Genomic DNA, 14867 nt, shown 5'->3' on the forward strand with positions numbered 1-14867 from the left:
TACAAGTTATGTAGGAGTTATGTACGAGTTATGTACTATACATGTACGAGTTATGTACTACACATGTACGAGTTATGTAGGAGTTATGTACTACACATGTACGAGTTATGTACTACACATGTACAAGTTATGTAGGAGTTATGTACTACACATGTACGAGTTATGTAGGAGTTATGTACTACACATGTACGAGTTATGTACTACACATGTACTACACATGTACGAGTTATGTACTACACATGTACAAGTTATGTAGGAGTTATGTACTACACATGTACGAGTTATGTACGAGTTATGTACTACACATGTACAAGTTATCTACGAGTTATGTACTACACATGTACGAGTTATGTACTACACATGTACGAGTTATGTACTACACATGTACAAGTTATCTACGAGTTATGTACTACACATGTACGAGTTATGTACTACACATGTACAAGTTATGTACTACACATGTACAAGTTATCTACGAGTTATGTACTACACATGTACGAGTTATGTACTACACATGTACAAGTTATCTACGAGTTATGTACTACACATGTACGAGTTATGTACTACACATGTACGAGTTATGTACTACACATGTACAAGTTATCTACGAGTTATGTACTACACATGTACGAGTTATGTACTACACATGTACAAGTTATGTAGGAGTTATGTACTACACATGTACGAGTTATGTACTACACATGTACAAGTTATGTAGGAGTTATGTACTACACATGTACGAGTTATGTACGAGTTATGTACTACACATGTACAAGTTATGTACTACACATGTACGAGTTATGTACTACACATGTACGAGTTATGTACTACACATGTACAAGTTATGTAGGAGTTATGTACTACACATGTACGAGTTATGTACTACACATGTACAAGTTATGTAGGAGTTATGTACTACACATGTACGAGTTATGTACGAGTTATGTACTACACATGTACAAGTTATGTAGGAGTTATGTACTACACATGTACGAGTTATGTACTACACATGTACAAGTTATGTAGGAGTTATGTACTACACATGTACGAGTTATGTACTACACATGTACGAGTTATGTACTACACATGTACGAGTTATGTAGGAGTTATGTACTACACATGTACGAGTTATGTACTACACATGTACAAGTTATCTACGAGTTATGTACGAGTTATGTACTACACATGTACGAGTTATGTAGGAGTTATGTACTACACATGTACGAGTTATGTACTACACATGTACGAGTTATGTAGGAGTTATGTACTACACATGTACGAGTTATGTACTACACATGTACAAATTATGTACGAGTTATGTACTACACATGTACGAGTTATGTAGGAGTTATGTACTACACATGTACGAGTTATGTAGGAGTTATGTACTACACATGTACTTGTTATGTACTACACATGTACAAATTATGTACGAGTTATGTACTACACATGTACGAGTTATGTATTAGTTATCTACGAGTTATGTACTACACATGTACAAGTTATGTAGGAGTTATGTACTACACATGTACGAGTTATGTACTACACATGTACAAGTTATGTACTACACATGTACGAGTTATGTACTACACATGTACGAGTTATGTACTACACATGTACGAGATATACTACACATGTACAAGTTATGTACGAGTTATGTACTACACTTGTACTACACATGTAGTACACATGTAGTACACATGTACTACACATGTACGACACATGTACTACACATGTACTACACTTGTACTACACATGTACTACACATGTACGACACATGTACTACACACATGTACTACACATGTACTACACATGTACGACACATGTACTACACATGTACTACACATGTACTACACATGTACTACACATGTACTACACATGTACGACGCTTGTACTACACATGTACTACACATGTACTAGACATGTACAACACATGTACTACACATGTACTACACATGTACGACACATGTACGACAAATGTACGACACATGTACGACACATGTACGACACATGTACTACACATGTACGACACATGTACTACACACATGTACTACACTTGTACTACACTTGTACTACACATGTACTACACATGTACTACACATGTACTACACATGTACTACACATGTACGACGCTTGTACTACACATGTACTACACATGTACGACACATGTACGACACATGTACGACACATGTACTACACATGTACTACACTTGTACTACACATGTACTACACATGTACGACACTTGTACTACACATGTACTACACATGTACGACACATGTACTACACATGTACTACACATGTACGACGCTTGTACTACACATGTACTACACATGTACTAGACATGTACAACACATGTACTACACATGTACTACACATGTACTACACATGTACTACACATGTACGACACATGTACGACACATGTACTACACATGTACGACACATGTACTACACATGTACTACACATGTACGACACATGTACGACACATGTACGACACATGTACTACACATGTACGACACATGTACTACACATGTACTACACATGTACGACACATGTACTACACATGTACTACACATGTACGACACATGTACTACACATGTACGACACATGTACGACACATGTACTACACATGTACTACACATGTACGACACATGTACTACACATGTACGACACATGTACGACACATGTACGACACATGTACTACACATGTACTACACATGTACGACACATGTACTACACATGTACGACACATGTACTACACATGTACTACACATGTACTACACATGTACGACACATGTACTACACATGTACTACACATGTACTACACATGTACGACACATGTACTACACATGTACGACACATGTACGACACATGTACTACACATGTACACAGAGCGCGGTGACTCAGGACAAGTCAAAAGCAGACATCTTGAGGGATGAACATAATATTGTTTGTTTGTTTGTGTGTCTGGTGGAGTCTCCTCACCTGGACCTCTTGGTGACAGGGTCTCTCATCACGGTGCAGTCTTTCACGTCCCCGAACCTCCCAAAGTACTCGAGCAGGCGCTCTGCAGGAGACACGCGTCAGACACGCGTCAGACACGCGTCAGACACGCTTCAGACACGCGTCAGACACGCTTCAGACACGCTTCAGACACGCGTCAGACACGCGTCAGACACGCTTCAGACACGCGTCAGACACGCGTCAGACACGCGTCAGACACGCGTCAGACACGCGTCAGACACGCGTCAGACACGCGTCAGACACGCGTCAGACACGCGCACACGCACGAGCCTGCGTCAGACAATGGGCTCGCGCGCACGCTGCTCCCACGTGACCTGAGCACAGGAACACGACCCACAACCAACGTCCCGAACATGCGCGCGCACGCCGGCAGAGGCGCGCGCGGACACGGGACAAGTGCGCACTTTAATCCTCAGCCCCGTTACGCTCCGCGCCGCACCGCACCGCAGAGGACACAGAGGACGCACTGTGACGCCCTACGTCATCAGCACCGCGCGGTAACGGAGCAGAGACGCGGTGAAGCGCGGCGGGACGCGGACAAAACACGGACACTCACCTTGGGTCGTCTGCCAGCTCAGCCCCCCCACGAACATTTTACTGAGGAGAGAGAGAGAGAGAGTGAGGGGGGTATACCGGGGTACGGAGGGGGGTATACCGGGGTACGAGGGGGTATACCGGGGTACGGAGGGGTATACCGGGGTACGAGGGGGTATACCGGGGTACGAGGGGGTATACCGGGGTACGAGGGGGTATACCGGGGTACGGAGGGGTATACCGGGGTACGAGGGGGTATACCGGGGTACGAGGGGGTATACCGGGGTACGGAGGGGTATACCGGGGTACGAGGGGGTATACCGGGGTACGAGGGGGTATACCGGGGTACGAGGGGGTATACCGGGGTACGGAGGGGTATACCGGGGTACGAGGGGGTATACCGGGGTACGGAGGGGGGTATACCGGGGTACGGAGGGGGGTATACCGGGGTACGGAGGGGTATACCGGGGTACGAGGGGGTATACCGGGGTACGGAGGGGGGTATACCGGGGTACGGAGGGGTATACCGGGGTACGAGGGGGTATACCGGGGTACGGAGGGGGGTATACCGGGGTACGGAGGGGTATACCGGGGTACGAGGGGGTATACCGGGGTACGGAGGGGGGTATACCGGGGTACGGAGGGGGGTATACCGGGGTACGAGGGGGGTATACCGGGGTACGAGGGGGTATACCGGGGTACGGAGGGGGGTATACCGGGGTACGAGGGGGTATACCGGGGTACGGGGGGGTATACCGGGGTACGGGGGGTATACCGGGGTACGGAGGGGGGTATACCGGGGTACGGAGGGGTATACCGGGGTACGGGGGGTATACCGGGGTACGGAGGGGGGTATACCGGGGTACGGGGGGGTATACCGGGGTACGGAGGGGGGTATACCGGGGTACGGGGGGGTATACCGGGGTACGGGGGGTATACCGGGGTACGGAGGGGGGTATACCGGGGTACGGGGGGTATACCGGGGTACGGAGGGGTATACCGGGGTACGGAGGGGTATACCGGGGTACGGGGGGGGGGGGGACACGAGGGGGGAGAAACACTAAAGTAAATCACAGAGAGAGAGGGGACGGGGGACACACGCGGGACAGAGCATCCTAAAGCCCGGGACTCTCCTCCGGTCCCTCTGCGGACTCCGAAGCGGGCTCCGGGGCTCCGGGGGCTCCGGGGTTCCGGTCCGCTCACGCGGGCTCCATCAGGAGATGCAGAAGTTCGCGCGTGGCCTGGAGACAGACGCGTGCGGTAAACAAACGGAGCCGCGTGCTCGCTTTGTCCGCGCGCCGCGGAGGTCCGTAAAGTCCCGGGCTTTGGGTGCTGTGGGGGTCCAGGGGGAGGGTCCAGGGGGAGGAGCGGGGACACCGAGGGTCACGGGACGCCGGTCCGGTACCGCGGGTCCTGCGCGCAGCTCTCCGTCTCTTCCGTGTCCATGATGCGCGTGGCTCCGGGTCTCTGTCCCGCACTGAGCTCGCGCTGCTCCGCACGAGGAGGCTGGGGGAGGGGACACGCGCACGCACAGACAGGCCCCGCCCCCTCACGTGCCCGCGCACCGCTGATCCACAAAGCGGAATGTTTTTGTGAAGAACGCGCGCTTTTCTGCCGCGTCTGCGCCTTTAACCTGGTCCTGGTCCTGGTCCTGGTCCTGGTCCTGGTCCTGGTCCTGGTCCTGGTCTGGTCCTGGTCCTGGTCCTGGTCCTGGTCTGGTCCTGGTCCTGGTCCTGGTCCTGGTCCTGGTCCTGGTCCTGATCCAGTCCTGGTTTGGACCTGGTTTACACCTGGTTTAGACCTGGTTTAGTCCTGGTTTAGTCCTGGTTTAGACCTGGTTTAGTCCTGGTTTAGTCCTGGTTTAGACCTGGTTTACACCTGGTTTAGTCCTGGTTTAGTCCTGGTTTAGACCTGCTTTAGTCCTTGTTTAGACCTGGTTTAGACCTGGTTTATTCTTGGTTTAGACCTGGTTTAGTCCTGGTTTAGTCCTGGTTGTGTCCTGCTTTAGTCCTGGGTTAGACCTGGTTTGGACCTGGTTTACACCTGGTTTAGACCTGGTTTAGTCCTGGTTTAGTCCTGGTTTAGACCTGGTTTAGTCCTGGTTTAGTCCTGGTTTAGTCCTGGTTTAGACCTGGTTTAGTCCTGGTTTAGTCCTGGTTTAGACCTGGTTTAGTCCTGGTTTAGTCCTGGTTTAGACCTGCTTTAGTCCTGGTTTAGACCTGGTTTAGACCTGGTTTATTCCTGGTTTAGACCTGGTTTAGTCCTGGTTTAGTCCTGGTTGTGTCCTGCTTTAGTCCTGGTTTAGACCTGGTTTAGACCTGGTTTAGTCCTGGTTTAGACCTGGTTTAGTCCTGGTTTAGACCTGGTTTAGTCCTTGTTTAGTCCTGGTTGTGTCCTGCTTTAGTCCTGGTTTAGACCTGGTTTAGACCTGGTTTAGTCCTGGTTTAGTCCTGGTTTAGTCCTTGTTTAGTCCTGGTTTAAACCTGGTTTAGACCTGGTTTAGTCCTGGTTTAGACCTGGTTTAGTCCTTGTTTAGTCCTGGTTTAAACCTGGTTTAGACCTGGTTTAGTCCTGGTTTAGTCCTGGTTTAGACCTGGTTTGGACCTGGTTTAGACCTGGTTTAGTCCTTCTTTAGTCCTGGTTGTGTCCTGCTTTAGTCCTGGTTTAGACCTGGTTTAGACCTGGTTTAGTCCTGGTTTAGTCCTGGTTTAGTCCTTGTTTAGTCCTGGTTTAAACCTGGTTTAGACCTGGTTTAGTCCTGGTTTAGACCTGGTTTAGTCCTTGTTTAGTCCTGGTTTAGTCCTGGTTTAGTCCTTGTTTAGTCCTGGTTTAAACCTGGTTTAGACCTGGTTTAGACCTGGTCTGTCCTGGTTTAGTCCTGGTTTGGTCCTGGTTTAGTCCTGGTTTAGTCCTGGTTTAGTCCTGGTTTGGACCTGGTTTAGTCCTGGTTTAGACCTGGTTTAGTCCTGGTTTAGTCCTGGTTTAGACCTGGTTTAGTCCTGGTTTAGTCCTGGTTTAGACCTGGTTTACACCTGGTTTAGTCCTGGTTTAGTCCTGGTTTAGACCTGCTTTAGTCCTTGTTTAGACCTGGTTTAGTCCTGGTTTAGTCCTGGTTTAGTCCTGGTTTACACCTGGTTTAGTCCTGCTTTAGTCCTGGTTAAGTCCTGGTTTAGTCCTGGTTTGGTCCTGGTTTAGTCCTGGTTTAGACCTGGTTTAGTCCTGGTTTGGACCTGGTTTAGTCCTGGTTTAGTCCTGGTTTAGACCTGGTGTAGTCCTGGTTTAGTCCTGGTTTAGTCCTGCTTTAGTCCTGGTTTACACCTGGTTTAGTCTTGGTTTAGTCCTGGTTTAGTCCTGGTTTAGACCTGGTTTAGTCCTGCTTTAGTCCTGGTTTACACCTGGTTTAGTCTTGGTTTAGTCCTGGTTTAGTCCTGGTTTAGACCTGGTTTAGTCCTGGTTTAGTCCTGGTTTAGACCTGGTTTAGTCCTGCTTTAGTCCTGGTTTACACCTGGTTTAGTCTTGGTTTAGTCCTGGTTTAGTCCTGGTTTACACCTGGTTTAGTCCTGATTTAGTCCTGGTTTGGTCCTGGTTTAGTCATGGTTTGGTCCTGGTTTAGACCTGGTTTAGACCTGGTTTAGTCCTGGTTTAGTCCTGGTTTAGACCTGGTTTAGTCCTGGTTTAGACCTGGTTTGGACCTGGTTTAGTCCTGGTTTGGTCCTGGTTTAGTCCTGGTTTAGTCCTGGTTTGGACTTGGTTTAGTCCTGGTTTAGTCCTGGTTTAGTCCTGGTTTAGACCTGGTTTGGACCTGGTTTAGTCCTGGTTTAGTCCTGGTTTGGACCTGGTTTAGTCCTGGTTTAGTCCTGGTTTAGTCCTGGTTTAGACCTGGTTTGGACCTGGTTTAGTCCTGGTTTGGACCTGGTGTAGTCCTGGTTTGGTCCTGGTTTAGTCCTGGTTTAGACCTGGTTTAGACCTGGTTTAGTCCTGCTTTAGTCCTGGTTTACACCTGGTTTAGTCTTGGTTTAGTCCTGGTTTAGTCCTGGTTTAGACCTGGTTTAGTCCTGGTTTAGTCCTGGTTTACACCTGGTTTAGTCCTGGTTTAGTCCTGGTTTAGTCCTGGTTTACACCTGGTTTAGTCCTGGTTTAGAACTGGTTTAGTCCTGGTTTAGTCCTGCTTTAGTCCTGGTTTAGTCCTGGTTTAGTCTTGGTTTAGTCCTGGTTTAGACCTGGTTTAGTCATGGTTTAGTCCTGGTTTAGTCCTGGTTTACACCTGGTTTAGTCCTGGTTTAGACCTGGTTTAATCCTGCTTTAGTCCTGGTTTACACCTGGTTTACACCTGGTTTAGTCCTGCTTTAGTCCTGGTTTAGACCTGGTTTAGTCCTGGTTTAGTCCTGGTTTAGTCCTGGTTTAGTCCTGGTTTAGTCCTGGTTTAGACCTGCTTTAGTCCTGGTTTAGTCCTGCTTTAGTCCTGGTTTAGGCCTGGTTTAGTCCTGGTTTAGACCTGGTTTAGACCTGGTTTAGTCCTGGTTTAGACCTGGTTTTGACCTGGTTTAGTCCTGGTTTAGACCTGGTTTAGTCCTGGTTTAGACCTGGTTTAGTCCTGGTTTAGAACTGGTTTAGTCCTGCTTTAGTCCTGGTTTAGACCTGGTTTAGTCCTGGTTTAGTCCTGGTTTAGTCCTGGTTTAGTCCTGGTTTAGACCTGGTTTAGTCCTGGTTTGGACCTGGTTTAGTCCTGGTTTAGTCCTGGTTTAGTCCTGGTTTACACCTGATTTAGTCCTGCTTTAGTCCTGGTTTAGTCCTGCTTTAGTCCTGGTTTAGACCTGGTTTAGACCTGGTTTAGTCCTGGTTTAGTCCTGGTTTAGTCCTGGTTTACACCTGGTTTAGTCCTGCTTTAGTCCTGGTTAAGTCCTGGTTTAGTCCTGGTTTGGTCCTGGTTTAGTCCTGGTTTAGACCTGGTTTACACCTGGTTTAGTGTTGGTTTAGTCCTGGTTTAGTCCTGGTTTAGACCTGGTTTAGTCCTGGTTTAGTCCTGGTTTAGACCTGGTTTAGTCCTGCTTTAGTCCTGGTTTACACCTGGTTTAGTCTTGGTTTAGTCCTGGTTTAGTCCTGGTTTAGACCTGGTTTAGTCTTGGTTTAGTCCTGGTTTAGACCTGGTTTAGACCTGGTTTAGTCCTGCTTTAGTCCTGGTTTAGTCCTGGTTTACACCTGGTTTAGTCCTGATTTAGTCCTGGTTTGGTCCTGGTTTAGTCATGGTTTGGTCCTGGTTTAGACCTGGTTTAGACCTGGTTTAGTCCTGGTTTAGTCCTGGTTTAGGCCAGGTTTAGACCTGGTTTAGACCTGGTTTAGTCCTGGTTTAGTCCTGGTTTAGTCCTGGTTTAGTCCTGGTTTAGACCTGGTTTAGACCTGGTTTAGTCCTGGTTTAGTGCTGGTTTAGACCTGGTTTAGTCCTGGTTTAGTCCTGGTTTAGACCTGGTTTAGTCCTGGTTTAGTCCTGGTTTAGTCCTGGTTTAGTCCTGGTTTACACCTGGTTTAGTCCTGCTTTAGTCCTGGTTTAGACCTGGTTTAGTCCTGGTTTGGTCCTGGTTTAGCACTGGTTTAGTCTAGGTTTAGTCCTGGTTTAGTCCTGGTTTAGTCCTGGTTTAGTCCTGGTTTAGACCTGGTTTAGTCCTGGTTTGGACCTGGTTCAGACCTGGTTAAGTCCTGGTTTAGTCCTGGTTTGGTCCTGGTTTAGTCCATGTTTAGTCCTGGTTTGGACCTGATTTGGACCTGGTTTGGACATGTTTTAGTCCTGGTTTAGTCCTGGTTTAGACCTGGTTTGGTCCTGGTTTAGTCCTGGTTTGGTCCTGGTTTAGACCTGGTTTAGAACTGGTTTGGTCCTGCTTTAGTCCTGGTTTAGACCTGGTTTAGTCCTGGTTTAGTCCTGGTTTAGACCTGGTTTAGAACTGGTTTAGTCCTGCTTTAGTCCTGGTTTAGACCTGGTTTAGTCCTGGTTTAGTCCTGGTTTGGTCCTGGTTTAGTCCTGGTTTAGACCTGGTTTAGTCCTGGTTTGGACCTGGTTTAGTCATGGTTTAGTCCTGGTTTAGTCCTGGTTTGGACCTGGTTTAGTCCTGGTTTAGTCCTGGTTTAGACCTGGTTTAGTCCTGGTTTAGACCTGGTTTGGACCTGGTTTAGTCCTGGTTTGGACCTGGTGTAGTCCTGGTTTGGTCCTGGTTTAGTCCTGGTTTAGTCCTGGTTTGGACTTGGTTTAGTCCTGGTTTAGTCCTGGTTTAGTCCTGGTTTAGACCTGGTTTGGACCTGGTTTAGTCCTGGTTTAGTCCTGGTTTGGACCTGGTTTAGTCCTGGTTTAGTCCTGGTTTAGTCCTGGTTTAGACCTGGTTTGGACCTGCTTTAGTCCTGGTTAAGTCCTGGTTTAGTCCTGGTTTGGTCCTGGTTTAGTCCTGGTTTAGACCTGGTTTAGTCCTGGTTTGGACCTGGTTTAGTCCTGGTTTAGTCCTGGTTTAGACCTGGTGTAGTCCTGGTTTAGTCCTGGTTTAGTCCTGCTTTAGTCCTGGTTTACACCTGGTTTAGTCTTGGTTTAGTCCTGGTTTAGTCCTGGTTTAGACCTGGTTTAGTCCTGCTTTAGTCCTGGTTTACACCTGGTTTAGTCTTGGTTTAGTCCTGGTTTAGTCCTGGTTTAGACCTGGTTTAGTCCTGGTTTAGTCCTGGTTTAGACCTGGTTTAGTCCTGCTTTAGTCCTGGTTTACACCTGGTTTAGTCTTGGTTTAGTCCTGGTTTAGTCCTGGTTTACACCTGGTTTAGTCCTGATTTAGTCCTGGTTTGGTCCTGGTTTAGTCATGGTTTGGTCCTGGTTTAGACCTGGTTTAGACCTGGTTTAGTCCTGGTTTAGTCCTGGTTTAGACCTGGTTTAGTCCTGGTTTAGACCTGGTTTGGACCTGGTTTAGTCCTGGTTTGGACCTGGTGTAGTCCTGGTTTGGTCCTGGTTTAGTCCTGGTTTAGTCCTGGTTTGGACTTGGTTTAGTCCTGGTTTAGTCCTGGTTTAGTCCTGGTTTAGACCTGGTTTGGACCTGGTTTGGTCCTGGTTTAGTCCTGGTTTAGTCCTGGTTTGGACCTGGTTTAGTCCTGGTTTAGTCCTGGTTTAGACCTGGTTTAGTCCTGCTTTAGTCCTGGTTTACACCTGGTTTAGTCTTGGTTTAGTCCTGGTTTAGTCCTGGTTTAGACCTGGTTTAGTCCTGGTTTAGTCCTGGTTTACACCTGGGTTAGTCCTGGTTTAGTCCTGGTTTAGTCCTGGTTTACACCTGGTTTAGTCCTGCTTTAGTCCTGGTTTACAACTGGTTTAGTCTTGGTTTAGTCCTGGTTTAGACCTGGTTTAGTCCTGGTTTAGTCCTGGTTTACACCTGGTTTAGTCCTGGTTTAGTCCTGGTTTACACCTGGTTTAGTCCTGGTTTAGAACTGGTTTAGTCCTGGTTTAGTCCTGCTTTAGTCCTGGTTTAGTCCTGGTTTACACCTGGTTTAGTCCTGCTTTAGTCCTGGTTTACACCTGGTTTAGTCTTGGTTTAGTCCTGGTTTAGTCCTGGTTTAGTCCTGGTTTAGTCCTGCTTTAGTCCTGGTTTAGTCCTGGTTTAGACCTGGTTTAGTCCTGGTTTAGTCCTTGTTGGGACCTGGTTTGGACCTGGTTTAGTCCTGGTTTAGACCTGGTTTAGACCTGGTTTAGTCCTGGTTTAGTCCTGGTTTAGTCCTGGTTTAGTCCTGGTTTAGTCCTGCTTTAGTCCTGGTTTAGTCCTGGTTTAGTCCTGGTTTAGTCCTGGTTTAGTCCTGGTTTAGTCCTGCTTTAGTCCTGGTTTAGTCCTGCTTTAGTCCTGGTTTAGTCCTGGTTTAGACCTGGTTTAGTCCTGGTTTAGTCCTTGTTGGGACCTGGTTTGGACCTGGTTTAGTCCTGGTTTAGTCCTGGTTTAGACCTGGTTTAGACCTGGTTTAGTCCTGGTTTAGTCCTGGTTTAGTCCTGGTTTAGTCCTGGTTTAGACCTGGTTTAGACCTGGTTTAGACCTGGTTTAGTCATGGTTTAGTCCTGGTTTAGTCCTGGTTTGGTCCTGGTTTAGTCCTGCTTTAGTCCTGGTTTAGTCCTGGTTTAGACCTGGTTTAGTCCTGGTTTAGTCCTTGTTGGGACCTGGTTTGGACCTGGTTTAGTCCTGGTTTAGACCTGGTTTAGACCTGGTTTAGTCCTGGTTTAGTCCTGGTTTAGTCCTGGTTTAGTCCTGGTTTAGTCCTGGTTTAGTCCTGCTTTAGTCCTGGTTTAGTCCTGGTTTACACCTGGTTTAGTCCTGCTTTAGTCCTGGTTTAGGCCAGGTTTAGACCTGGTTTAGTCCTGGTTTAGACCTGGTTTAGTCCTGGTTTAGACCTGGTTTAGTCCTGGTTTAGACCTGGTTTAGACCTGGTTTAGTCCTGGTTTAGTCCTGCTTTAGTCCTGGTTTAGACCTGGTTTAGTCCTGGTTTAGTCCTGGTTTAGTCCTGGTTTAGTCCTGGTTTAGACCTGGTTTAGTCCTGGTTTGGACCTGGTTTAGTCCTGGTTTAGTCCTGGTTTAGTCCTGGTTTACACCTGATTTAGTCCTGCTTTAGTCCTGCTTTAGTCCTGGTTTAGTCCTGCTTTAGTCCTGGTTTAGACCTGGTTTAGACCTGGTTTAGTCCTGGTTTAGTCCTGGTTTAGTCCTGGTTTACACCTGGTTTAGTCCTGCTTTAGTCCTGGTTAAGTCCTGGTTTAGTCCTGGTTTGGTCCTGGTTTAGTCCTGGTTTAGACCTGGTTTAGTCCTGGTTTGGACCTGGTTTAGTCCTGGTTTAGTCCTGGTTTAGACCTGGTGTAGTCCTGGTTTAGTCCTGGTTTAGTCCTGCTTTAGTCCTGGTTTACACCTGGTTTAGTCTTGGTTTAGTCCTGGTTTAGTCCTGGTTTAGACCTGGTTTAGTCCTGCTTTAGTCCTGGTTTACACCTGGTTTAGTCTTGGTTTAGTCCTGGTTTAGTCCTGGTTTAGACCTGGTTTAGTCCTGGTTTAGTCCTGGTTTAGACCTGGTTTAGTCCTGCTTTAGTCCTGGTTTACACCTGGTTTAGTCTTGGTTTAGTCCTGGTTTAGTCCTGGTTTACACCTGGTTTAGTCCTGATTTAGTCCTGGTTTGGTCCTGGTTTAGTCATGGTTTGGTCCTGGTTTAGACCTGGTTTAGACCTGGTTTAGTCCTGGTTTAGTCCTGGTTTAGACCTGGTTTAGTCCTGGTTTAGACCTGGTTTGGACCTGGTTTAGTCCTGGTTTGGACCTGGTGTAGTCCTGGTTTGGTCCTGGTTTAGTCCTGGTTTAGTCCTGGTTTGGACTTGGTTTAGTCCTGGTTTAGTCCTGGTTTAGTCCTGGTTTAGACCTGGTTTGGACCTGGTTTAGTCCTGGTTTAGTCCTGGTTTGGACCTGGTTTAGTCCTGGTTTAGTCCTGGTTTAGTCCTGGTTTAGACCTGGTTTGGACCTGGTTTAGTCCTGGTTTGGACCTGGTGTAGTCCTGGTTTGGTCCTGGTTTAGTCCTGGTTTAGACCTGGTTTAGACCTGGTTTAGTCCTGCTTTAGTCCTGGTTTACACCTGGTTTAGTCTTGGTTTAGTCCTGGTTTAGTCCTGGTTTAGACCTGGTTTAGTCCTGGTTTAGTCCTGGTTTACACCTGGTTTAGTCCTGGTTTAGTCCTGGTTTAGTCCTGGTTTACACCTGGTTTAGTCCTGGTTTAGAACTGGTTTAGTCCTGGTTTAGTCCTGCTTTAGTCCTGGTTTAGTCCTGGTTTAGTCTTGGTTTAGTCCTGGTTTAGACCTGGTTTAGTCATGGTTTAGTCCTGGTTTAGTCCTGGTTTACACCTGGTTTAGTCCTGCTTTAGTCCTGGTTTACACCTGGTTTAGTCTTGGTTTAGTCCTGGTTTAGACCTGGTTTAATCCTGCTTTAGTCCTGGTTTACACCTGGTTTACACCTGGTTTAGTCCTGCTTTAGTCCTGGTTTAGACCTGGTTTAGTCCTGGTTTAGTCCTGGTTTAGTCCTGGTTTAGTCCTGGTTTAGTCCTGGTTTAGACCTGCTTTAGTCCTGGTTTAGTCCTGGTTTAGTCCTGGTTTAGGCCTGGTTTAGTCCTGGTTTAGACCTGGTTTAGACCTGGTTTAGTCCTGGTTTAGACCTGGTTTTGACCTGGTTTAGTCCTGGTTTAGACCTGGTTTAGTCCTGGTTTAGACCTGGTTTAGTCCTGGTTTAGAACTGGTTTAGTCCTGCTTTAGTCCTGGTTTAGACCTGGTTTAGTCCTGGTTTAGTCCTGGTTTAGTCCTGGTTTAGTCCTGGTTTAGACCTGGTTTAGTCCTGGTTTGGACCTGGTTTAGTCCTGGTTTAGTCCTGGTTTAGTCCTGGTTTACACCTGATTTAGTCCTGCTTTAGTCCTGGTTTAGTCCTGCTTTAGTCCTGGTTTAGACCTGGTTTAGACCTGGTTTAGTCCTGGTTTAGTCCTGGTTTAGTCCTGGTTTACACCTGGTTTAGTCCTGCTTTAGTCCTGGTTAAGTCCTGGTTTAGTCCTGGTTTGGTCCTGGTTTAGTCCTGGTTTAGACCTGGTTTAGTCCTGGTTTGGACCTGGTTTAGTCCTGGTTTAGTCCTGGTTTAGTCCTGCTTTAGTCCTGGTTTACACCTGGTTTAGTCTTGGTTTAGTCCTGGTTTAGTCCTGGTTTAGACCTGGTTTAGTCCTGCTTTAGTCCTGGTTTACACCTGGTTTAGTGTTGGTTTAGTCCTGGTTTAGTCCTGGTTTAGACCTGGTTTAGTCCTGGTTTAGTCCTGGTTTAGACCTGGTTTAGTCCTGCTTTAGTCCTGGTTTACACCTGGTTTAGTCTTGGTTTAGTCCTGGTTTAGTCCTGGTTTAGACCTGGTTTAGTCTTGGTTTAGTCCTGGTTTAGACCTGGTTTAGACCTGGTTTAGTCCTGCTTTAGTCCTGGTTTAGTCCTGGTTTACACCTGGTTTAGTCCTGATTTAGTCCTGGTTTGGTCCTGGTTTAGTCATGGTTTGGTCCTGGTTTAGACCTGGTTTAGACCTGGTTTAGTCCTGGTTTAGTCCTGGTTTAGGCCAGGTTTAGACCTGGTTTAGACCTGGTTTAGTCCTGGTTTAGTCCTGGTTTAGTCCTGGTTTAGTCCTGGTTTAGACCTGGTTTAGACCTGGTTTAGTCCTGGTTTAGTGCTGGTTTAGACCTGGTTTAGTCCTGGTTTAGTCCTGGTTTAGACCTGGTTTAGTCCTGGTTTAGTCCTGGTTTAGTCCTGGTTTAGTCCTGGTTTACACCTGGTT

At 47.2% G+C, this 14867-nt stretch overlaps 1 protein-coding gene across 1 annotated transcript in view; it reads right to left on the reverse strand.

Annotated features, from left to right (window-relative positions):
* The window catches only part of LOC140372626 (RNA-binding protein Musashi homolog 1-like), a 38604-nt gene extending 33505 nt beyond the window's left edge, over positions 1 to 5099 (reverse strand). The window contains exons 1-3 of the mRNA XM_072459742.1: positions 4963 to 5099; positions 3580 to 3620; positions 2985 to 3066 (exon numbers count right to left, since the gene is read on the reverse strand). Coding sequence (XP_072315843.1) covers positions 2985 to 3066; positions 3580 to 3620; positions 4963 to 5003 — 164 coding nt within the window. The 5' untranslated portion in view covers positions 5004 to 5099. The remainder of the gene's footprint in view (positions 1 to 2984; positions 3067 to 3579; positions 3621 to 4962) is intronic.
* Between the last annotated feature and the right edge of the window lie 9768 nt (positions 5100 to 14867).

This window comes from Eucyclogobius newberryi, unplaced genomic scaffold (assembly GCF_026437365.1).
Source record: "Eucyclogobius newberryi isolate DKJ021-1_F unplaced genomic scaffold, fEucNew1.0.hap1 SCAF_268, whole genome shotgun sequence".
Classification (NCBI taxonomy): Eukaryota; Metazoa; Chordata; class Actinopteri; order Gobiiformes; family Gobiidae; genus Eucyclogobius; species Eucyclogobius newberryi.